This window comes from Dipodomys ordii, unplaced genomic scaffold, assembly GCF_000151885.1.
Source record: "Dipodomys ordii isolate 6190 unplaced genomic scaffold, Dord_2.0 Scaffold43, whole genome shotgun sequence".
In the NCBI taxonomy this organism is placed as follows: domain Eukaryota; kingdom Metazoa; phylum Chordata; class Mammalia; order Rodentia; family Heteromyidae; genus Dipodomys; species Dipodomys ordii.
This window is the reverse complement of record NW_012267259.1, coordinates 7,809,553-7,835,332: the sequence shown is the minus strand read 5'-3', so window position 1 is coordinate 7,835,332 and position 25,780 is coordinate 7,809,553. Positions and strand designations below refer to the sequence as shown.

The 25,780-nt window shown below is 41.7% G+C and overlaps 2 protein-coding genes across 3 annotated transcripts in view; both read left to right on the top strand.

Moving 5' to 3' along the window:
• The first annotated feature begins 649 nt into the window (after nt 1-649).
• Nars (asparaginyl-tRNA synthetase) lies at nt 650-18,489 on the top strand. 2 transcript variants are annotated; one of them, XM_013018969.1, is made up of 15 exons: nt 650-782; nt 1,681-1,763; nt 5,739-5,804; nt 5,889-5,981; nt 6,072-6,161; nt 7,303-7,381; nt 8,294-8,364; nt 10,761-10,847; nt 12,566-12,787; nt 12,892-13,091; nt 13,461-13,596; nt 14,530-14,643; nt 16,923-17,054; nt 17,375-17,506; nt 17,968-18,489. In XM_013018969.1, exons 1-15 carry the CDS (start codon nt 740-742, stop codon nt 18,016-18,018), a joined length of 1,599 nt encoding a protein of 532 aa, XP_012874423.1. In that variant the 5' UTR covers nt 650-739; the 3' UTR covers nt 18,019-18,489. The 2 variants fall into 2 exon arrangements, with proteins under 2 accessions (XP_012874423.1, XP_012874422.1); XM_013018968.1 differs by having other exon boundaries at nt 652-782; nt 17,894-18,489.
• A 7,112-nt stretch (nt 18,490-25,601) lies between these two features.
• Nucleotides 25,602-25,780, top strand: part of Fech (ferrochelatase) — a 36,560-nt gene continuing 36,381 nt past the window's right edge. Inside the window, exon 1 of the mRNA XM_013019031.1 lies at nt 25,602-25,715. Within this exon, the coding sequence (XP_012874485.1) occupies nt 25,649-25,715 (67 nt within the window). The 5' untranslated portion in view covers nt 25,602-25,648. The remainder of the gene's footprint in view (nt 25,716-25,780) is intronic.

Sequence of the window (25,780 nt, the reverse complement as noted above, 5' to 3'; positions counted from 1 at the left end):
TCAGTGGTCGATTCCTTCCTAGTCAGGCCAACGTCAGGACACCCCGTTTCTCCCTCTTCTGTATTATTATTTAAAATTATGCCTGGTGGGCTTCCCACTATCCTTTTGGAGGGCCCCACCTGTTGGGGCCCCAGCCCACATTCCCGAAACTGGGTGCCGGAAAGTGCCTTCACCTGGGCGGTACTTTTTCTACTTCGGTATCTTACAATAGCGTATTGTTTACCCCTCACTCACGCACCTGCCCCGTATACGCTATCTGTAGACTGCTTACAAAACGTAAAGCAGAGTGAAGCTGTATAAGTAATTGTGTGGTTTAAGGCATAAGGACATGGAAAAGTGTAGGTGTTCAGTACAATTTTTTTTAAAGAGAATATGTTCCTTTCACAATGAGATGAATTCGGCGGAGGCAGAATTCACAGCAGAGTTGGACGTTTCAGAAAGGCAAGTTTGTGATGTGATGACTAAAAGGAGAGAAGCTTTCGGGGAAAGGAGGTCCCAGAACTGAAGACGCAGACGGGGCGGCGCCCGCGGAGCCCTGCGTGCACCCACGTGGCTGTCTGCGGACCGGAAATGGTCTTTGCCCTCAACCAAGATGGCCGCCCCTGCGTCGCTCGCCCATTTTCCCGTCACTAACGGAGCCCGGAAGTTCGTCAGGTTTCCGGGAACCACCTCTGGCCCTGGGGTAAGAGACGCAACGCCCTAGCGCTTGAGGTGGACCGGCTGCGGCGTGTGGGGGAAGATGTCCTTGGAGGTGACGAGGGCCACGGCGGGCATGGTGCTGGGTGAGTGAGGCTCGGTCTGTGGCGCGAGGTTCCTGCCTGGGGCAAAAACCCGGGTCCACCCGGATTCCAGCTTGCCTGCGCACCTGGCGCGCCGTGGGGCGCCCCCCCCATATGTCCCTGTGTGTACGGGAGGAGGCTTGGGGCCCAGGGCTCGGGGACCGGGCCGAGCTCCGCGGGACCCCCGTGTCCCGGGCGGCCGCCGCTCCGGCCTGCTCCCACCTTGAAAACCTGGTGACTCGCCTGAGCCGGGGGCTCTGCACGTGTGCCCGGCCTCCCGCGGGCTCCAGGGCGGATCTAGCCGCGCTCCTTCGCACGTTTTCGCACGTTCTGCGTGGATGGTAGGGTTTAAGGGCTCGGCTGATGCAACTCGGGCAGTGTAACCCCAGCGGTTTCAAAACCCAAGGGGGGACTGTTTTGAACTTAGCCATCTGCCATTGGCACTGGGATGCCCGATCTGTATGTGCAGTTTTATTTCACCCATACACAGGCCTTCTAGAAAAATACTGCCTTCCTCATCTTATAGTTCCAGAAGTGAGCACTAAAGCATTCATAAATTCCTGCCCCCCCCCCCCCCACATTCAACATCCAAGACTTCAATCTAGATTTGGCCGAGGTCAGAGTCCTGGCCTCCTAAGTTGGCTCCCTAAGTAGGTAGAGGCAGTCTTACAAATTGAAATTGGAATCCGGAAGTTCATTTGGAAAAGCTTAATTTGTAAACTCTGTTTTTAGATGGGTATTCTTGGAATAGAGCATTTGGAAGATCGTTACATTGTTAACTTATTTTGGATTGTGGTACTTTATACAGAACAGAGGTTTGTGGATAAGCTTGCTTGAATTTTAAGGTCACACTTACTGGTGAGCTAACTAATAACTTATTCTCATTTTTTTAAAAAAACAGCAGAACTGTATGTCTCAGATCGAGAGGGCAGTGATGCCACCGGAGATGGAACCAAGGAGAAGCCATTTAAAACGGGTCTAAAGGTAGTATATCTTCTCTTTAGAAAAAGGGCTATTTTTATTAAGAACTTGCATGGACGTGGAGCTTGTCAGAAATTTTTTTTCCCTGGCTTTGAAGAGGATTTTCATAAAATGGAAAGTAAGAAATGTTAACAGATTTGTTGCTTAAGAGTTAGATGACCGAGTCTTCAGTTGATTTTTAGGAAAGTAGTTAAGAATTCTGTTGTCTTTCACATAGTTTTGCTATTTTGTACTGAGATTTGCAGTTGATAAGAGATTTAAGAGAGCTCCGCTTATATGACAACTAGACTTCTGCACTTCTGAGCCCTTCTGCAGCTTAATCTCAGAATTTCACTACTTAAGAAGCACAGGAAACTGGTATTTTTGTCATCTGTCCAATCACACTGTCTTGTGTAATTTGTATGTGTAAGCTTTTTTTTTTTAATTAATTTTTTTTTTTTTTGGTTGGTCATGGGGCTGGAACTCTGGGCCTGGATAGGACTGTCCCTCAGCTCTTCAGCTTAAGGCTAACGCTCTACCACTTGAGCCACAGCACCCCTTCCAGTTTTCTGGTGGTTTACTGGAGATAAGTCTCATGGACTTTTCTGCCCGGGCTGGCTTTGAACTGTGATCCTCAGATTTTAGCCTCCTGCATAGCTAGGATTACAGGAATGAGCCACTGGTACCTAGCTTTTTTGAACATTCAAAACAAATGTCTTCTTTTCTTGTTGATGTCAGGGCATTGAGTATTAGAATTGTTCTCTCCAAAGAGTTCTGTTGCTAGGCTTTTTGATTTTTTTTTTCCTTACAAGTAAAAGTAAAAACTGCTTTTCCTCGCTCAGTGTTGGTTTGTGGACATGTGATTTCTAAGAGCTCTCTAGTGAACTTGCCACTATATAGATGTTATCCTGAGCTCTGAGACTTATTTATATCAGCACACTTAAGAATGTGCTTATTTCTTAGAGCAGACTTGTGAGCATCTGTCTTGGAGCTAAAATACCAGTTGTTGATGGCTGTTATTACTCCAGACCTAGAATCCTCAAATGAGACTTGTACATTGCTTGAACCAGGCTTTCATGGAAAGCCAAATACAGAGGTTCTTCAAGAGTTTATTGCTCAAACGTGAGCACCATCAGTCTAGGTGTGGTAGGAGTGGACATACCAGTTGAACTGGAATTCTGGGACCCATTAGCCACAACTGTTGCCTGAGGGAGAAAGAAGAGCCATGATGCTTCTTTTTCTATGCATTCATGCCCAGCCAGTTTTCCTTTTTTTGTTGTGTTGCAACATTTGAAAGCAGTACCATATGACAAATCATGAGATTAAGCATTGTTATGTCACACATGTTGCTTGCTTTTTAACTTGAGAGAGAAATCTGTCTCTTCTTTCTGAGTTGTAAGGGGTCTTCCTATGGCTCTACAACTTACAAGACTTTTGGGGAAACCTCTGAAGTATGTCACTGTTAGCAAAAATGTGTAGTTTGAAAGGTTGATATGATCTTATTTGAAGGTTGATAGTTTGGTTCTTTCAACTTCAATGATTTTGGGGCTGGGAAGGTGGCTCAGTGGTAGAGCGCTTGCCTTGCATGCATGAGGCCCTGGGTTCGATTCTCCAACACCACATAAGCAAAAAGCCAGAAGTGGTGCTGTGGCTCAACTGGTAGAGTACTAGCCTTGAGCTGAAGAGCTGAGGGACAGCGCCCAGGCCCAGAGTTCAGGCCCCACGACCGGACCCCCCAAAACAAAAAAAACAAAAACTTCAATGATTCAAAAGCAAGGATCCATATGAACAATATCATATAGTAAATGAATTCTGAATGACGAGCAAGTGTAGTTGTACATTATTTGACATAAAAAGTAGTCAGATGAGTCGGCCATGATGATACTTAGTGATAGAATTCTTGGGAACCATGGCTGGAGGTTCAGTACATCCTTGACTGAAATGCCATGCAGCATTCTGGAGTGGTGGTACATGCCTGTAATTCTAGATACTCAGGAGATCTGGAGATCTCAGTTCAAGGACAGGCCAACAAATTGGATGTGGTGATGCTCATCTGTAATATGTGAAGGTAGGAAACTGGATCGTGGATCAGCCAAAGAGTTTGAGATGCCATCTGAAAAATAAGTGAAGTCAAAAGAGTGAGAGGCGTGACACAAATGGTAGAGTTCTTGCCTACCAGATGCAAGGTCCTGTTCAAACTCCAGGATTGCTAAAAATGAGAAGAAGATAAACGCCCTTGGATGTTTTCAAAAGATCCACATTCTCTCAGTAGTAGTAAGTTGGGGCTAATGACCTTTTAGGACTATTGCCAGGGTACTTGGTGGCTCACACCTATACTCTTAGCTACTCAGGAGGCTGAGATCTAAGAATCTGGTTTAAAGCCAACCTGGGCAGGAAAGTCTAAGAGACTCTTATCTCTTAATTAATTACCAAAAAACAGAAATGGAGCTGTGGCTTAAGTGGTAGAACACTAGCCTCGAGCAGAAAAGCTCAGGGACCATGCCCAGGACCCAAGGATGGGGGGAAGGGGGTGTGAATAGCTAAGATTTTTGTTCTTTTGAACAGCAAAGGACACTTCAAGAACTGCATAAAGAAGGAAAATAATTGGAACAATTCACTAGAGTTCTTTTTTTTTCATTTTTAATGAAGAAGAGAAATGGGAAATAAACTCAACAAATCAGTTTCTCTACCCTTTGGTGTGAAGAGACAATGAGAGAGGAGTCTGATAATGGGGAATGGGTGGAGATTCCCCAGAATTTGGTTGCTGACTCTTAGTTCCTTTTCTGTATCTTTCCAATCTTCACTAGGCTGTTGTCCACTGTCTTGGTGTAGACTGCAGGAATGTCATTTAGCATGCAGATGGGGTTATCAAAGTTAGAGGTTGTCTGGTAGTCACTGCCCACCATCTTAGAGTGATAAACAAGAGTGTGGTAGAGTAGAAATTCAGCTAGGTTATCTAGGGGTAACAAATCCCAAATTGCTCCTTCCCGTCTTGTTTTACTCCTTATTCTTGAGGGGTACTGAAAAGCAAAGTTCTGCTTTGTGGAACTTAAATCCGAATTTGAGTGTCATTAAGGCTTATTCAGAGATTAAGACTTTTACTAGCTGGTATAAAACTTGCCTGGTCATGGGCCTGGATGTTTTTACCCCCTGAACGATTCTCATAACTTTATGTCCTTCAGCCTTTTACTTAGGAATGAAGCCAGGCAGTTGAAAATCTGTCACCTCAAAGGTAGAAGCTGTGCAGCTGGTAGGGAGCCCAACAAGACAAAAGCCAAGGTAGCACGTGATACTATACGAATGAAGGAATTATCCATTACATTTCCTTACTCTTTTTTTCCCCCTTAAAACTAGTGAGTGCTCTACCACTTAAGCCAACAGCTCCATTTCCGGCTTTGTGGTGGTTAATTGGAGATGAGAGTCTCAGGACTTTTCTGCCCCAGGCTAGCTTTGAACCATTAGCCTCAAATCTCAACCTGCTGAGTGAGAGGCTAGGATTACAGGCCTGAGCCACTGGCCCTTGGCTACATTTTCTTTTTTGACTTAATAACATTGAGAAGTTTTTAAAAAAAATTCCTTAAAGCAGTAAGGTAATGCTGTTTTATATTCAACCATTTAAGCATGCATTCAAAACCCATAAACTATTCTATGGTATATAGTATTCAGCAATACCTAATGTGTTTCAGCATGGGCTCATTAATGTTGTTTTTTTTAATGAAATGGGGCTTAGTCTTTTGTATACTTGGCCAATATATTTTATTGAAAGAATTTCAAAACTGTCTTAGCGTATTTCCCTGATTTCATACAAGACACTTTTTAGATGACATCTGGTTGGCTTTTGATGCTGGCTGTCTCTGTTGTTTGCCTATATCCCTGTAGACACTTAAAACCACCTCTTCTGTTCTGCTTGTGTATGGAAATGGCACACTGCAGCCCCATCTGCATTGTTATAGGACCTGTGGTTAAGTTTTGATTTTTTTTTTTTCCTTCCTGTCCAAGGCTTTGATGACAGTGGGAAAAGAACCATTTCCTACCATCTATGTTGATTCACAGAAAGAAAATGAGGTAAGTACCAAAGACTCCAGAATTAGGTATGGGGAATTTTCATCACTACCTAAAATTATGTATCTTGTTTGTTTTTTTCTCTAGAGGTGGGATGTTATTTCTAAATCACAGATGAAGAATATTAAAAAAATGTGGCATAGAGAGCAAATGAAGAATGAATCCCGGGACAAGAAAGAGGTGAAGAAAGAATGAATCTGTTGCTGTGCACAGTTTTAAAGTTAGAACTCTAGAAACCAGTCTTACCAATTGTTTTATTATTAAAATTAGGCTGAAGATAATTTACGTAGAGAAAAGAACCTGGAAGAAGCAAAGAAGATTACCATCGAGAATGATCCGAGTCTTCCAGAGCCAAAATGTGTAAGTGTGTTTGTACTTCCCAGTGTCCGGTCCTTAGGTACATCTAGTTATTATTTTGGAGCTTGAGGTTCATGCTGCATTGTTTGTTACTTTTTTTTCTTTTTCTTTTTAGAAGGGATAGAAAGAATGTTTTAGAATTATGAGGCTGGTTCTTCAGCAGATGATGACTGACAGGGAGTCTATGGAGGCTATGTGTCATTGTGTGAAAATCTCTAGTATCAGTTTCTCTGCCATAAAATATGAAGGTGAAAATGCCATGATTTTCACTTTAGGTCATTTGTTTGTTTGTTTTGGTGTTAGTACCAGGCTTTGAATTCAAGGCTTATGACTTTTTCACTCACAGCTGGTGCTCTCTCACTTGAGCCATGTTTCTAGTTAGATTTTTGCCCTGACTGGCTGGCTTTGGATCTTGATCCTTAGATTTCAGCCTCCTACATTGCCAGGATTAGAGGCATCAGCCACACCAGCATTTGGTGATTTTCTAATTTTTTAAATCATAAAATTCTGCAAAATTGGGTTCCCTCTCTTCTCTTTCCTTCCCTCCTTCTCTCTTTTCTTCTTTCTCTTTTCCTCTATTCTTTTCTCCCTCCCTTCTTCTTTTCTTTGAACCTAAACTTCGCTCGACTGTGTATAATGTGGTTTGAGTTCCCTAGTTTTTGCTGATGAATGTCATATTTTTCCCACTTCCTTAGTGATGGGGTTTGTTTTCTGGACTATATAGTTACCATTCCCTTCTACTCATTTCTATGTATCTCCTTCTCCTTTCAAACTTCAAGTTAGCTCCAAATGTCAGTGTGTGGTAAGGTAACGGAAGAGGCTCTGTGAGCAAGATTCTTGCTACTATGGGGAGCAGGTGCTTCATTTGGGACAAATTAAATGATTTTGTATAGGACTATATGAAAATTTTCGGAGAGTGTCTTGCTGCCAGTTTGTGCACTAAGTGAAAACGAAAATTTGAATTTTCTTTTTAGCCACTATGCTGCTTATTTCTGGCTGACCTGCAGTAGAGTGACTGCCTCCAGTTTTGCACTATTTTGTGTTTTTTTCTGAACACTTCACTATTGTCCATCTAATATTAGTGAAAATACTGGTATGTGATAAAGTGGTGCGGTTATACATATTACTTATTTTGACTTGACAGGTGAAAATTAATGCACTAGAAGCCTATAGAGGGCAGAGAGTCAAGGTGTTTGGCTGGGTTCACAGGCTGCGAAGACAAGGTAAAGAGTATACTTTTCTTTCTCCCTTTATTTTAAAAAACCTTGGTCATAGATAAAAATGAACCTAAAAACATTTACTTGGACTTGGTTTGGGAGATGCTTTTTTATGATGTGATTTATGTCCTAAACTTAATCTTATCTAATAGGACTTTTGAAAGCCTAAAAATTACTTAAATACCATAGTGGTATGATTTGTCAAGTTGAATTTTAATTATTTAATAAGCAGGTCTTATGTTATAGGAAGGTCAGATTCTAACCGAAAAGTTGGCCAGTTTTTTTCTCATTTTTTTTCAGTTTATAACATGTTTTTCACTTTAAGTGATTTTTCCAATCTGATAAAAAGAAGCAAGATGTAAATTAAAAAGCCACCAGTTCTGGTGACTTATACCAGTAATCCTAGCTACTCAGGAGGCTGAGATCTGGTTTGAAGCCAGCCCAGGAGAAAAGTCCATGAGATGCTTTATCTATAATTAACCAGCAAAATTCCAGAAGTATAGGTCAAGTAGGAGAGCACTTCCTGAGTGAAAAAAGCCAAACAATAGGTTGAGACCCTGAGTTAAAGCCTCAGTAACAGAACCAGTTTTGTTTTGTTTTAAGAATAGTTCTCTTTAACAAACAGTACTCATGCATCTCTTCGTGTCCAGCACTATTCCAGGCATAACAGGAACTCAGAAAGGAACAGCTCGTTCCTGTCTTGTCTCATATCCTGTGTATCATGAGCATTACATAAGAATTGAAAGTACACTCCAGTGTAAATAAAATGTTTTACTAAGACCGTATAACAGTGTTACCAGAAGGCACTTTGGGTAGGGGCTCAGAGATTTGAACTTCTTTGTTCAACCTTAGAGTTACCTTGACATCTAATTATGACAAAATACTCTGTACTAACTTAATTTCTATTTCTCTTTTTAGGAAAGAACTTAATGTTTCTGGTGTTACGGGATGGTACAGGTTACCTTCAGTGTGTCTTATCAGATGACTTGGTAAATATTTTCTATTATGTATGGCTGAAAATTAGGGATTTCTCCCCCCACTCCCCAAGTGGGATCCTCTGTTTGGAGAATTTAGGATTTATATGTGTTATACTTTATATCCATTATCAGTACATAAATGAAAAATATGGTGTATATCATATTTTTTTATTTTTATTTTTGGTTGTGAGGCTTGAATTCACAGCCTGGGTGCTTTCCCTGAGCTTCGTTTTGCTCAAGGCTAGCACTGTACCACTTGAACCACAGTGCCACTTCCAGCCTCTTCTGAGTAGTTTATTAGAGAGTGTCATTGATTGTCCAGTTATCATAAATATTTTTAAAATGCTAATTAGATCTTATAGCCAGGGAGGAAGCTTTTGCTATGGCAATTTTCCAAATCCTGAAGTAGAACAGTATGAAAAGCATTACCAGGGCAGGAAATGTGGCTTAGTGGTAGAGAGTCCTTGCCTAGCATTCATGAAGCCCTGGGTTCGATTCCTCAGTACCATATAAATAGAAAAGGCCGGGGGCTGGGAAGGTGGCTCTGTGGTAGAAGGTTTGCCTCGCAAGCATGAGGCCCTGGGTTCAATTCCTCAGTACCACATAAACAGAAAAAGCTGGAAGTGGAGCTGTGGCTCAAGTGGTAGAACGCTAGCCTTGAGCTGGAGCTGAAGGAGAGAGCCCAGGACCAGAGTTCAGGCCCCATGACTGACAAAAAAAAATTTTTTTTTGCCAGTCCTGGGACTTGAACTAGGACGTGGCACTGTTCCTGAGCATCTTTTGCTCAAGGATAGCACTCTGCCATTTGAGCCCCAGCGCTGCTTCTGGCTTTTTCTAGTTATGTGGTACCGAAGAATCGAATCCAGGGCTTCATGCATACTAAGCGAACATTCTATCACTAAGCTACATTCCCAGGCCTTGTTTGATTATTTTTGACATGACTGCTTACTGTGCAGACCTGAGTTCTTCCACCCTGTATCCCATCAGGATACAAGGTGGTTAGTGGGTAGTGGGTTTGGGTGTTTGGGTGTTTGGGTGTTTCATGGTCTTATCCTGCCAGTGCTCTTATTGACTTTCACATGTATTGGTTATCACAATGTAGATAAACTCTACTGTGTGACAAGAAATTTGGGAAAAACAAAACAAAATAAACTGGATATTTTAAAGTGATGAGGACTAGTAGTATTTATACATTATGTATGCAAAGTGGGCACTTACATATACGTGGATGTCTTCCTGTAATCATGTTACTTTCCTGTGTGGCTTTCATTTCTTAGAAATGTACTGGGGCCAGGTGCTGGTGGCTCACACCTGTAATCCTAGCTACTCAGGAGGCTGAGATCTGAGGATCACGGTTCAAAGCCAGCCCGGGCAGGAGAGACCGTGAGACTCCTATCTCCAATAAACCACCAGAAAACCGGAAGTGGCGCTGTAGCTCAAGTGGTAGAGCGCTCGCCTTGAGCTGAAGAGCTGAGGGACAGTGCCCAGGCCCAGAATTCAAGCCCCATGGCCGACCAAAAAAAAAAAAAGAAATGTACTGGGAAGCAACTTTGCTGAAGTGAGCATCATAGGGCATACTTTTACAAACTAAGTCAGCCATGTGGATGATCCTAGGCAATGTAATCTTATGGGACAACCATTGTATATATGATTCATTGTTAAAAATAGCTGGGTGCCTCTGATTCATGCCTATGATCTGAGAAGGCTAAGATCTGAGCATCCCAGTTTGAAGCCAGCCTGAACAAGCAAATCTGTGATACTCTTATCTCCAGTTAAATAGCAGAAAGCCACAAGTGGAACTATATTGAAATGGTAGAGAAACAGTTTTGAGTAAAAATGTTAAAGGATAGCACTGAGTTCAAGCCCCAGTAATGGCACCCAAAAAGAGAAGAAAGAAGCATTATGTGATACATAACTGCATGACAGATGTCTTCCACAAAAAAGGCAACTGAGCAGGAAGCCCTAAGTTCAAAACCCAGTACTTCCAAAAAATGAAAAGTGTGTTTAAAAGCTATTTTTAATATTAATAACCAGTGGCAATCTCATTCCTTTTTTTAAAAATTGGTATTTGACCGGAGAACTTTGTAAATATTTCCTGTATTGCCTGGTGGCGCATGCCTGTAATCCTAGCTGCTCAGGAGGCTGAGATCTGAGGGTCGCAGATCAAGGCAGGAAAGACCATGAGACTCTTATCTCTAATAAACTACTCAGAAAATCAGAAGTGGTGCTGTGGCTCAAGTGGTAGAGCCTTGAGCTGAAGAGCTGAGGGACTGTGCCCAGGCCCAGAGTTCAAGCTCCACAAGCAACAACAACAAAAAATAATAATAATTCCTGTATTATATATGTGAGAACACTTTTGCATCAACATAAGTCAGGTAATTTGAACTTGGATTTATTTTTTTTTATAGTGTCAGTGTTACAATGGAGTAGTCCTGTCCACGGAGAGTAGTGTAGCAGTATATGGGATGTTAAAGCTTACTCCAAAGGGCAAACAGGTAAGTAGATTGACCTCCTCACTGGTGAATGAATATGTATTTAATGCTCTGCTCTGCAGTGTCTTCATTTGTACGGTTGTTGGGTCTGAGGTACTGGTTAATGTAGTGTTCCTTTCCCTTTTCATTGTCTATAAGTGGATTTTGTAGATTTAGAGGGCTGGGTAGCCCAAGATCAAGGGAGGGATTTCCAGCCTTACACAATTCCTACATGAGCTTCATAACTGATAATGTGGCCATTTTGCTGAGGGTCTATGAATAATTTTGTGTGCAGGTTAAAAATCTCAAAAATTTTAAGAAAACTCTGAACAGAATTTGGATGCCTTTTTTTTAAATGAAAAAACTCCAGTTTTTTTTTTTCTATACAACCTTTGAACTGCTCAGTGTTTTTGATAGTGGGGGTCTTTTATTTTTCCTTTTTTAATTTTTATTTTTTTATTGTGATTATCAAAGTGGCATACAAAGGGGTTACAGTTACACAAGTTGGATAATGAGTACATTTCTTTTTGGACAATGTTCCTGCTTCCCTCGCTGTCTCCCAGTTTTTCCCTCTCATCCCCACCCACAGTTGTGTAGTTCATTTTAGCATAGCATCTAGTGAGTATCACTGCTGCATTGGGTCACCCTTTGTCCCTCTATTTCTGTGCTCCCCTTTACCCTGCCAAAGACGGATAAATGAACAATCAGGACAAAAAAAAAAAAACAAAAAACCTCTCATTTGTCTTTCCAGGACTTCATTTCCATAAATATTTTATATAGAACATATAGGCAATGCACCTTTGTATTCCTCCTCTAAGGGTATTTTCTTTTGGTCTTACTGTATGTGAATACCTAGAGTCCTATATAATTTAACATACCTATTTTAGAGCTAGTTTCTGCAGAGAAAACATGAGCTGTTTGTCTCTCTCAGCTTGACTTACCACTTAACATGACTGAAAGCCTCTTTTTTAAAAAGTTAAACCTAAGTGGTATTTAGAGCCATTTGTTCCTTAGCCAAAGGCACATAAACATAACCTAATCTTCCTGTTAGAGTTATCTGTTGGTAATGAGACCTCAAATAATTGCCGTGGTTAAAAAAAAGTGTAATTTGCTTACCACTAGAGGGAGCAAACAGTCCTCGCTGACTAGATATGTGATAAGCAGGCTCTCAGATTATGTAAAAGCCTTGATAAGAATAAGTGTCTCATTTGAGTTCACTGTGTGTCCCTTGAAATTACGAGATTCAGAATGGAGTGACTGTCATGATGTTTCTTTCTGTCCAGTTTTTGGCATTAAGATAATTATGTACTCCAGAGATGTGTGGCTTTAAAATAAATTGCTTTTAATGGAATTATTTAGGGATAATTAGAAGTTTTACTACATATACACACACCGAAGAATACCTACTTTAAACAAACCCTTTGCATTTAACTTTTTCTGTGTGGATAAATGTGTTAAAACATTAGGCAAAGGCTAGAAAATAAAATATTAATATTAGTTACTACAGGCCATGGTTTACTGTTGATTTTCTAGTTTGTGCTTTTCTAGTTTGTTTCTAGTTTTTATATTTACTCTGAACTATTGGATGCTAAAATATTGATTATAAAGATGAATTATTGGGTCTTTGATGAAGTTCTCCAAAGTAACAGGTTACCAAAAATTTGGACCTAAGTCTTCAATCGTATAAATTTTGATTTCTCTCTGCCTCCCTCTGTTTCTCCACTCTACTTTTTTAAATGTAGGCTCCTGGCGGCCACGAGCTGAGTTGTGACTTCTGGGAACTGGTGGGGCTGGCTCCTGCTGGAGGAGCTGATAACTTGATCAATGAAGAGTCTGATGTTGACGTGCAGCTCAACAACAGACACATGTTGATTCGAGGAGAAAATGTGTCAAAAATCCTAAAAGCACGGTCTGTGATTACCAGGTGCTTTAGGGATCACTTCTTCGACAGGGGGTACTGTGAAGTAAGTGTGTGTTAGTCATTTTGTGCAGTATTACTTCTTTGCTATTTGTAAACAAGCAGAATGATGCTCACACAGAACCTTGTTGCCTCCTTCCCTGTGAACAGGTCACTCCCCCAACATTAGTGCAGACACAGGTAGAAGGCGGATCTACACTCTTCAAGCTTGACTATTTTGGGGAAGAGGCATTTTTGACCCAGTCCTCTCAGTTGTACCTGGAAACTTGCCTTCCAGCCCTGGGAGATGTGTTTTGTATTGCACAGTCATACAGAGCAGAACAGTCCAGAACACGAAGGCACCTGGCTGAGTATGAAATTGTTTTTATGCTTCTATTTATTTTTAAACAGTATCTTTAATGAAGAAAGTTTTATATAGGTAAATGAAGCTTGTGTAAAAACATGTGGTATATTTATAGGATAGTGGAGGAATATGTTATATTTTGCCTTGGAGGCCACAGCTCTTTTTTTTTTTTTACTTTGCATTGGTCCCTGTGTGTTAAAGAATAAACTAGAAGTTACTCCCCAAGGAGGGAGAGGGATATCTTAAACTGATTTGCAGTGTTAAGAATTGATTAGAAATGTTCAAAGTTTTATTTTTCAGCAATTTCCCAATGCTCACATCTTTAAGAGAAACAGTATAAAAGAGAGTGATGATGAGCCAGTGTCTTGTTCTTCAGGTACACTCATGTCGAAGCTGAGTGCCCTTTCCTGACATTTGAGGACCTCCTCAACCGATTGGAGGACTTGGTGTGTGATGTGGTAGATAGAGTCCTGAAATCACCAATAGCCAGCATAGTGCACGAGCTTAACCCGGTACGTATAGTGTTCTTTTTTCTTTTTTTTTTTTTTGTCGGTCGTGGGGTTTGAACTCTGGGCCTGGGCGATGTCCCTTAGCTCTTCAGCTCAAGGCTCTACCACTTGAGCCCCAGTGCCACTTTGGTTTTCTGGTGGTTTATTGGAGATAAGAGTTTCATGGACTTTCCTGCCCAGGATGGCTTTGAACCGCAATCCTCAGATGTCAGCCTCCTCAATAGCTAGGATTACAGGCGTGAGCCACCAGTGCCGGGCTCATATAGTGTTCTATGGAAATAAAAGGATTCTAACTCTTTTCTGAAGGACATTGGTGTCATCACACTAAAGTATTTATAGATTTGATGGCTTGGTGAGCTGAAGTAGTGGTGGTGGGGCGGGGGGGAGTCTGTGTGTTAATACTGGGGCTTGAACTCGGGACCTCACACTAGGTAGGCAGGTGCTCTTACACTTGAGCCATGCCCTCAGTCCAAATGCCCAGTATTTTGAAGACTAAAATTTGATACTAGAAATTGCCAGCAATTTTGTAATATCTTAATTTACATAAGATAGTCACATGTTTTTAATTTTAGGAATATGCACATTATTTTTTAATCTGAAATAACCTTATAAGAATGATAAATTGAAACTGGGTGCTGGTGGCTCATACCTGTAATCCTAGTTACTCAGGAGGCTAAGATCTGAGGGTCATGGTTCAAAAGCAGCCCTGGCAGGAAACTCCTTGAGACTCTGATCTCCAGAAAACCAGAAGTGGCCCTGTGGCTCAAGTGGTAGAGCATTTGCCTTGAGCTGCAGAGCTCAGGGACAGCGCCCAGGCCCAGAGTTCAAGCCCTACAACCAACAACAACAACAAAAAAGAATGATAAGTTGATATTAATGGAGACTTGAGTGGGTGGTTTCTTTATAAATACAGTGATTTTTTTTTCTTAACTATAGAACTTCATGCCCCCCAAACGGCCTTTCAGACGGATGAACTACTCAGATGCTATTGTGTGGCTGAAAGAACACAACGTAACGAAAGAAGATGGGACTTTCTATGAATTTGGAGAGGTATGGATTCCTTTCTGATCATTATTCCTAAAGTGGTGGTATGCTTTAGTGGGTTGTTGCCCTTGATTGCTTGTCCTCAAATAAATGATAATATCAGAACCTGCTTCTTGGAGTTGTCCACTGGTTCATTGTAGAATGAACTTTGGAACAGTGCCTTTCCACTGGTGACTCACAAACATTGACGTTTTTAGCCTTCATTTGCTTATCACATTCATTCTTCAGCTCCAGGCTGATGGGGTACCTAGCTGGCTGTGAAACCTTTGAAATTACATGCAGATTGTTGGGATATATATGTAGTTGTTTGGTTTTTCCTGAAAAAGTATTCTGAAGGGATTCACTTCCCCAAAATAGTGATTTAAAAATCCTTCCTGCTGGGCTCTGGTGACTAACACCAGTAATCCTAGTTACTCAGAAGGCTACAGTCTAAAAATTGTGGTTAGAAGCCAGCCTGCGCAGGAAAGTCTGTGAGACTTTTTATCTCCAATAAACTACTCAGAAAAGGCCGGAAGTGGCACTGTGGCTCAAGTGGTAGAGTGCCAGCCTTAAGCAAAAAGAAGCTGAGAGACAGCACCCAGGTCCTGAGTTCAAGTCCCAGGACTGGCACAAAAATTCAAAATGGAAATTCTGAAAGGAGACTCAAAATTGGCTATTGAAAATGCAAACTCAAGAGGAAAGGTGGGGAAGGTGACCCTGGTACCCAGATAAACTCAGCTTACTGGTTTTGTCTGGAAAGCAACATGTACCCGGGGATGTGGATTGTCTTAACTACTCCAGACCTGTGCATGTACACATTTATTCCTAATGTAATAATTGCAAATCTACTTGTTTTTCAGGTCAGATGTGAGTAGCTGCTGCTAACTAGAGTTTTGCTTTGGGTTTTAGAAAGAATGTATACCAAGGTCTCTATAAATTACTGCTTTGTGAGCTCAGTTTATGGTGTACAATAGCACAATTTTGAACTGAAACCTTGAGCTTTGAAACTGAAATCTTTGGTAATACCTAGTGCTTAGAAAAATAGTACAATTGAGTGGAACCAACACAGGCTGTGGAGTCAGTGTCCCAAACCCCAGGAGGACCTAATTCCCACTTAACGTCCTGACCTGTGTAATCAGCGGGTCAGTTTTCCCACTCTTGGTTCCTCATTCTGCCTTGTATCTGACCTCTTCTTGACAAGGCAACTGGGACTAAATGAGCTAGATGCCAAGCAGGGTCCATGGTACAGGAAGCCTTCCATGTGTGTCAGCATATACTGTACATTGCTGTCATCTCATGCTGTCATTCCCGAGTGAGCTAAGACCTTCTTTCCCCAGCTTAATGGTGCACAGAACCCCAGTATGGAAGGCACATACAAGTTAAGAAACCAAAGAGAGGCATAGGGCTCCAGGACCCTTGTGGAAAATAGCTGTTTCGAGATGATCACTAAGCTCCAATGCAGAGCTTACACAAGTCCATGAGTCTTGTTCAGTTCTCTTAACCATTTTTTAGTGGGACAAGAATTTTTAATTTTAACATGGATTGATGTATAAATGATGTTTTGAGAGAAACTGAGTCACTTGCTTCTTCCTCTTAACATTTCCTGGCTATTTCATGTGTGGCCACACTTAAAAACTTGACCTTAAGTTACTTGTCTTATGACTGTCTACCATTGAAGAAATAGCTGATTTATTGTAACAGCTAAGTGCTAGTGGTTCATTTCTGTAATCTTACTTACTCAGGATGGTGATACCAGGATCATGGTTCACAGCCAGCCCAGGCAGAAAAGTCCTCAAGACTCCCATCTCCAAATGACTAGCCAAAGCTGGGCTGGAGGCATGGCTAAAATAGAACACAGCTAGCTGTGAACAGGAAGCCAAGTAAAATTGAAAGGCACTGAGTTCAAGGAAAAAGAAGATTAATGTGGTTAATAACGACCTCTGCATATAGATCAATGTTGTCATAGAGCATGTACCTTTTGCTCTATGAGAGTAAGGGAACCACATTCACATTAGAGTTGGATAAATGTGGCCATGAACAAAAATAATTGAGTCACAGGTTGGAGATCTTGGTGTGTTTTCATTCATGCAGCACAGTTTTTGAGGTAGATTGAAGCAGGAGGCAGATCTTACCTGTGTGTGTTAATAAAATGTTTATTATTGAAAGAAATTATATTTTGCACAAATATATACATGGGTTATGAATAGGTATAGATCCTTTTGAGTTAACAACAAGTAAGGAATGGTGCACGGGGAAAAAAACTACTTCTAGTTTTAATGTTAATGAAGTCTTATTTTAACACTTAGGATATCCCTGAAGCTCCTGAGAGACTGATGACAGACACCATTAATGAACCAATCTTGCTGTGTCGATTTCCTGTGCAGATCAAGTCCTTCTATATGCAACGATGTCCTGAGGATTCCCGCCTTACTGAATCTGTCAGTTTATAATTCAGAGTATTAGAAATTTTGCTTTTAAAGGGAGTGGGAACTGTCATTTGGAATGATACTGCTAATGACAAATATTTGATAAATCTAAGATGACAGTAATTTAAGAAGTGCTTTTGTTTTCCTCCTCTGACTGGAGTTAACATTCTTTGTTAAAGAACTTGAATAATGCTTGACTTTTACACACTCATAGTCATTTCTTTAATGGCAGTTGTTTATAGTATAATTTTCATTGAAGCCCCACATCAGTGCCATACTGCTATGCCTGCTCGTAATTGTGCTTTGTTTTGTTTTTTAACTTGTATTTACAGGTGGATGTGTTGATGCCCAATGTTGGCGAGATTGTGGGAGGCTCTATGCGTATCTGGGACAGTGAAGAGATTTTGGCAGGCTACAAACGGGAGGGAATTGATCCTACTCCCTACTACTGGTATACAGATCAGGTAAAAAAACAGTATTTGAGTGAATTATATTTAATTTCATGGTTGTAATAATGTAGGGTATGAATAGTCCAGTTGTGTCTTTGACAAAATTATGTTAATTTCATACCAAATGATTTCTTTATATGTAGTTTATGAAGGCATATAGATTATGGATTGAATTCTTTCTGTTTTTGTGCTTTTTTTGCTGGTTAGTTGTATAGAGTCTCGTAGATTTGAACCATGATCTTGGGTCACAGTCTCTTTAGTAGATAGAATTACAGGTATGAGCAACTGCACCTGGCAGCAGGGTGAATTTTTAACCACAATGAACTAAATCATTTCACAGTACAAAAAATTAACATTTTTAGACAAAATTCTAAACAAAGCATTTACTTTCTTATTTAACAGAGAAAATACGGTACTTGTCCTCATGGAGGATATGGCTTGGGCTTGGAACGGTTCCTAACTTGGATTCTGAATAGGTATCACATCCGAGACGTATGCTTGTATCCTCGATTTGTCCAGCGCTGTAAGCCATAACCGTTTCCTCCTGAGACACGAAGGAAAGAATACAACTCATGGAAGGAACAGGTTGCCTCTCAAGAAAGAAACCAAAATGCTAAAATCAAATTGTCCCTTGTTTGTCCCATTGGGGGTATAACCATTTCTGTTTTTGTTTCCACTACCATTAACCATAGTCCACTTTATCAAGTAACATGCTGTTTTAGGAAAAAATAACCTTTACAAGATTTAGGGGGAGGTATGTGACATGGCACTAGTTCTGGATGTATTTCAGCAACTATAGATTATAATCATTGTATCAGATACAACATGCATAAGTACACATTTTTAATTATGGTCTAAGATATTCTAGTAATTTAAATACTGGAATTCTTTGTATCATTTTATTGTATCAATGAGTTAAAGCTAATATCTTGGAGGGAAATTGGTAATGGAATGAAAATGGAATTAAAATCTGCTAGTATAAGAGTGCAGTACAGCAAGAGATTCTGAAATCTAACCACCACAGTCTTCTGTATCAGTTACTAATCTTTGCTAAATTTATATTTGCTTATTACTAAGGCATATGAATTGATACGGAAGAGTTTATAAAAATGGAATTGCCATAAAATTTGAAATGGGCATAAGTTGGATGGAGGAGTATTTCCGTAATTGATTATACTATTCTGAACATTGATTTAAGATAGACTGAGCTCTCCTCTTGCCTGCTGATCCTAAGAATGAATACACTCCAAAAACTTTGCAGCTAGAAATTTAACGTGTAGGTGTCTGAGCCATGGCTTTAGATCCTATCTCAACTCTGCCTTCCACACTCTCAACTTTTATGGATTAGCTTCCATGCAGATTCACATCACTTCTCACCAAATATGTGTCTTGTATACCTAATAGCCTGTTATTTCTGGCGATCAATAAATAAACGCTCATCAAAAAAAAAAAAAGTCCTGCTTCAGTTTCCTCAGAGTATATCAACTATCTCATATTAGTTCATATCTTACAAGCTTTTTTTAATCTTTATGGAGTATGTATGTAAAATTAGGTACTACTAAATTTAGTAGATATCACTGAAGTCACAGGGTGATGAAACAAAATTATTTTTTAAAAAAATTGTTACTATAAAGGTGATATACCGAGGAGTTACAATTAGATGTTGGAAATGAGTACATTTCTTTTCCTATTAGACTACTACTGTGTAGTCTAGGCTGGCCTCACACTTTGGATCTTTCTCTACCACTTAAGTACTAGCATTACACATGTATGCCACATTCAACTGAAAGGAAATATATTAAAATTAGATTTTGGGGTTGGGTACTGGTGGCTCACACCTGTAATCCTAGCTACTCAAGAGGCTGAGAACTGAGGATCATGATTCAAAGCCAGCCAGTGCAGAAAAGTCTGAGAGACTAATCTCCAATTAACAAGCAGAAAACTGGAAGTGGTGCTGTGGCTCAAAGTGGTAGAGCGCTAACCTTTAGGAAAAAGCTCAGGGATAGCGCACAGATTCTGAGTTCAAACCCCATGACCAACTGAAAAAGAAAAAGAATTTTGGGTCCTTACTAATTTTTTGTACTCATTTTTGGCATGTTTTTAACATGTTAGGTTTTTATTCTGTTTTGCAATTAAAGTGAAATGACAGTTGGAAAGGAGAACTCGAGGCCTATTTGGCTCATATCTTTTTTTCTTTTGTGCCAATACTAGGGGCTTAAGGTTTGCCTTAAGCTCTTAAGTGACAGTTATCTCCTCTTGTGTCTTACTGCCTGTAATCCTTTCTACTCAGGTGGCTAAGATCAGAGGATTGGTTTCAAGGCAACCCAGGTGAGACTCATAACCAATTAATCACCAACAAAGCCAGAAGTGGCTCAAGTGGTAGAAGGCTAGCTTTGAGAAAAAGAAGCTCAGAGACAGAGCTAGGCCTTGAGATCAAGACCCAGGACCTGCCAAAAAAATTTCTGGTTATCTTAGCTGAATCACAAATCAAAAAGATTGCTAATAGGACCCCAGACATCTATGTGAATGGAGCACAAATACATGGTCTTGTGAGAAGAAACACAGGAGGATAAGGAAGGTTGCTATCTGCCCAGAGCTTGATAGAAGTGACTCACTTGATTGTGAATTTGTGTGTATGTGTGTGTGTGTATGTGTATGCACATGCACTCAAGTGCCCTGGGCCCTTGAACTCAGGACCTGGCCTCTACCTTTTGTGTTTGATACGAGCACTCTACCACTTGACCACAACATATTGGTGGTCAATTGGAGAGGTCTCACTGACTTACCAGCCTGGACTGGCTTCTAGCTGCAATCCTCATATCTCAGCCTCCTGAGTAGCTAGGATTATAGGTGTGAGTCATCCACACCAGCCTCAGTTGTGCAGTTTTTGCAGGATTACAAAACTCAACACCAACCTGTCAAAGAACAGGGAGATCCCTGGGTCCTGGCAGAGACAAACCAGAAAGTTCTATAAGGACCTTTCCACCACTCAGCTATATAGAGTCTTGGGGACAGGGACTGTGGGGGGGAGGTGAGAGACGGGACACGGGAATCTGTTACTTTATATGATCTCAAAAATAACCAGAAGCTGGGCACTAGTCATACCATTAATCCTAGCTATTCCAGAAGCTGAGTTCTGGCTCAAGGCCAGTAGAACATATAGAAAAGTTCATTACACTTCATTTCCAAAACACACAAAGCAGAACTGGAGGTGTGGCTCAAGTGTTAGAACACCTGCTTGACAAGGATAAAACCCTGAGTTTGGTACTGGAGCAGTACACTATTGCCAAAACAAACAAAAACAAATGGTCTGGAAATGGAGACCAGTGATAGAATTACCTAGTATATCATGGCCCTGAATTTGAGCTCTGGTGCCGAAGGGAAATGGGAGGGAGGTAATACACAATGTACTTGTTCATGTAGAACCTTTCCTAATGCTAGCCCAGGAGCTTCCATGTGCCACCCTTTCTACACCACAGAGGGGACCTTCAAAACGCAGGGCATATCCCTCTGACGGAGGAAGGCCACTCAAAATATACTCTGTCCACAGACAGTGGTTTCACCACATCTTACCCCACTCACTGTGCTTGGGCCACATGGCCTCCTACCAATCTCCCTCCCCATTCTGCCAGCTTGTTACAGGTTAGAAGTGTGTTCTAAAAGATGTTGCCATCCTGATCCCTGATCTCTGTATAAAACTAAGGAAGGAGGTATTTACTACAGATGTAATCAAGATGATGGTGCAGGTTGGCCTTGCATCCAATATGACTGTGTCCTTATAAGTGGAGGTAGCTGTATGATAACAGGCAGAGACAGGACTGGGAGAGCCGCGGGTCACCAGCCACCACCAGAATCCAGAAAGACATGAGCAGAGCTTCTATGGGTTTCAGAGGGTGCGTGGCCTGGTGATCATTTGGTTTGGGGTTTCTAACCTTCAGAAGTACCAAAAAAATTAACCTTCCTAGTTTGTGATCAATTGTTACAGCCCTCCTAACAAAACAAAAACATCAAATATGCCCCAGCATTTTCTGGTCTATCTATTCACAAAGCCCTTCTCCAGACCAACTTCCTTATTCCTAAGCATTCCTGCCATCTCTTTTCCTTGGTAAAGGGATGGCATCTAAGTGGGCTACAAACACCAGCAGCTTAGGCCATGGCTTGCTTCTTGGTGTCTAGCCACACCTGGTAATTATACTGTGTATACTTTTACATAAGAAGATCGCCTGCCTTCCTGCTAGAATGTCAGTTCCATGAAGATAGACTGTCCAGCTCATTGCCACTCAGGCCCAGTGCCTGCCACGTGCCGGACAGAGTGACTCTCCACACGATGGTGGGGGCAATCGATCAGATTTCTCTGAGTAATCATTACAGCTTACCATTTGTCACACGCAGCCACTGTTTTCTCTTGCACTGAATCCCTTTTCCCCATTCTTCTTCTGATTAAGGAGACAGAGTAAATCTAAATTTAGTTTGTGTAGCTCAGAAGTGTCAATCATGGCAAATAATGAATTGGGGGATTCTGCTTCCCCCCTTCCCTGAAGCATTGAGCTGAAACCAACAAATTCATTTTATTTAGAATCACAGGCTGAACTCAGTGTTGTCTGTGACAGGCAAGTGCTTTATTCACTAATTAAGTCACCCAGGCTCAGAAAAACCCTCTCCCTTGTGGCAGTGGTGCCTCTTATCTCAGTCCAGAGACTGTCTTTTAGCCTTGTGTTTGCTAATTGAATTGGTATATAATTATGTGCAAAATGTGTAAACTGGAAAAAAATGCACATTCTCTTTTTGTGGGGGGGGGAAGGAGGGGGTGGGTGTAATTCCCACATAGTTCTGCAATTTCTCCAGCCTTTCTAGAGTTCTTCCCAGTTTTCTTAGTGAACCTGCATTCAGAGTTTACAATTTCTGAATTAAGAGCTGTGTTTTCTCCCAGTTTTCAAAAGGACTTACTTGTACAAAGTGTATTTTATTTGTTTTCATTTCTCATGGGACAGCTGTTGTATTTTATGTTTGTAAGAAGGAAGTCATAGAGCTGGGCACTGGTAGCTCATGTGTATAAATCCTAGCCATTCAGAAAGCGGAGATCTGAGGATCATAGTTCAAAGTTAGCCAGAGCAGCAAAGTCCATGAAACTCCTTTTTCCAAGTGATCACCAAAAAGCAGGAAGTGGACCTGTGGTCAAGTGGTAGAAAGCTTTGAGCACAAGCTCAGGGATAGTGCCCAGGCCCTGAGTTTAAGGCCCAGGAACAGCACACACACACAGGTTATTAGATTAGGTGTAATGATTATGGTACTCTGTTGGATATATGGTACTCTGTCAGTTATAATGGATGGGTTCATAATACCTGTATCAGGAAGGCTTAAACAAGAATTTTGAGGTTGACTTTTTTTTGTCAGTCATGGGGCTTGAACCTGGACGCTGGACCTGGAACTGTCCTTCAGCTCTTCAGCTCAAGGCAAGTACTCTACTCCTTGAGCCACAGCATCACTTCCAGTTTTCTAGTGGTTTATTGGAGATAAGAGTCTCACAGACTTTCCTGCTCGGGCTGGCTTTGAACAGTGATCCTCAGATCTCTCCTGAGTAGCTAGAAATACAGGCATGGGCTACCGGCGCCCAACTTTTACTTTTCTTTGTTTCTTGTTTTTGGCCAGTCCTGGTGCTTGAACTCAGGGTGTGGACACTGCCCCTGAGCTTTTTTTTTTTGCTCAAGGCTAGCACTCTACCACTTGAGCCACAGTGCCACTTCCGGCTTTTTTTTTCTGTTTATGTGGTATTGAGGAATTGAACCCAGGGCTTCATGCATGTTAGGCAAGCACTCTACCACTAAGCCATATTCCCAGCCCCAGAATTTTGAGTTTTAAAGTCAATAAAATGTAAACAAAATGAGTGAAACTTGTTAATTCATATAACATGCTAGTATATTTGCTATTATTATTATTATATTGCTAGCATATTTGTTAATATCTTTCTTTCTCTGGTCAGATGCAAGTTTAACCTGTTCTTGCAGTTGTTTTTGTGAGATCAGCACTTTTCTGCTTTGTCACTAATCATCAGCACTCCCCCTGGGAGAGGCCAGACACCCCGGTTATCTCTGTCTGGCAGGTGGGGCCTTAGCTCCCAGGATAGAGGAGTGTCCTACCCAGGGCCGCCTGAAGGTGATAATAAAGATTCACATAGATCAAGACATCTTAACCCCCCTGAGCCTTTCCTCATTCTCTGCTCTTGTCTATTCTTCATTCTGCACAGCATTTCTGAGTGTGGACTATATAGCCTTTTTAAGTAGTTTATTTAGAAAAAAATGAGTTTTGGCTTTAGATAGAAAAGAGTTTCACAGACTTTTCCTGTACAGACTGGCTTCAAACCGTGATCCTCAGATCTCAGCCTCCTGAGTAGCATGAGCCACCAGTGCTTAACTTCTTCATTTTTTTTAATAGTAAAGAAGCAAGTTTATTGAAAATGAAAAGAGAGTATAGGCTATGTAGAGACGGGTAAGAGAGTTCATTGAAGTCCCCAGGGAAGTGCACTTCATGCTTTAATTCCCTCCTACTCCAAGGACATGGTTTCTCCACTGGGTACAAGCACAGAAGTATGATTCGCTATGCCCTATGTGAATAAGGCATTACTTCATTTATAGAGGTAGGATTTTGAGTGGGAACTCATAGAGCCCAAGGCTCAATGAGAACAAGAAGTTCCGTGATGAGCCACATGTTGCCTGTGACATAGGATTATTTTTAATAAGTAAACTATTTCAAGAACATATATTTTAGCTACAGAAAACAGGTTTTCAGTGTGATCTAGGCTTCATCTTCCCTGAATGTTTTATAGATGGCTTCCCTATTTCCTTCAGGCCTTAGCCCAAACATCAATGCACATGTCTCTGGTTCATGTTTAAAATTATAATGCCCAGGCTCACCTACCCTACCTTGCTTCATTCTTCCTAATGCAAGTCATGCATGTCCTGATTGTTTTTTTCTCTCTCTCCCCAAACCTTATATAAGCCCCTGGATGGTCTGTTCATTGCTTTTTTCCAGTGTACATAGTAGGTGCTTATTATTACTTCAAGAATGAATGATGCCTAAGATCTTTCTGTACCAAGGGCTGGTTTTACAATCTACAATGTTTTGGACATATATGGACAGGATGCGCTGGCAGTGGTATAGTCGTGTAGGAATGGCTATAACTGGTGACATTTGTGGTGTGCTTGTTCTCAGCTGCCTCTGTGTGCAAGTTTGGGGACAGGGTTGCTAAATTGAGAAAGTGGACAGAAATAATCATGACACATATTACTACTCCCTTCAAGAAAGTTATCTGCCAGCCTAATCTTCATTTTTCTTTTTGGAGTTGGAGGGCTGGTAGTCGGCCTTGACTTAGCCTTTTCAATCAAGGTCTAGTGCTCTATCACTTGAGCCACAACTCCACTTCATGCTTTTTGCTGGTTAACTGGAGATAAGTATCGGAGATTTGTCTGCCTGGGCTGGCTTCAAACCATGATTCTCGTATCTCAGCCCCCTGAGTGGCTAGGATTACAGGCCTGTATCGTGCCTTGCACTGGGCTTCCTTCACTTCTAGTTTGTTTTGTGGTCTCGCTTATCAAACTGCTACAGAGAGGAGCTGCAAGAGAAATGCAATAATGATGTAAGTGTCTGGAAACAAAAACAGTGCACAGCTGCAGACTGGAGAAATAAAAGCATGTTCACCTGTAAGTAATTGAAATGGAAATGTCTAGAAAGTTGCTGACTCATGGTTGCTGTTCCTACCTTGCCCAGATTGGCACATAAAACCAGAAGGCAGGACTTTTGCACCCCAACCTTCGGTTTGGGAGCCGGCCACTGGCTCTGCCCAAGGTCTTAGGCTCAGGCAGAGGACGGAGCCGGAAGCCCAGATTCTCAGAGAATGGCTGTCCCTGCCTGGTTCTACCCCTGAAGCCCCGCCCATGCCCCGGCAGCGAATGAGCTGGCTCCCCGCGGGGGGCGTGTCTTCTCGGGTCCCGCCCCACCCCGCCTCGACAGCAAATGGGCGGGCTCGCGGCGAGGGTGTGGGCGTGCCCACGCGTGATAAGGCCCGGGACGCGGTGGGGAGCGCTGACCGGGTTCAGCCCACTGACCGGGAGGGCGCCGCCGCAGGAGGATCCCGGGTTCTCGGCCGAGGCTGCCCCGGAAATGCTTCCAGCCGGCACAAACATGGCTGCGGCCCTGCGAACTGCCGGCGCGCGGCTCCGCGGTCCGCGTAAGTGGCGGGGTCGCGGCGGCCACCGAGGCTGCGGTCCCCGTGTCCGCGGGAGTGAGTGGTGG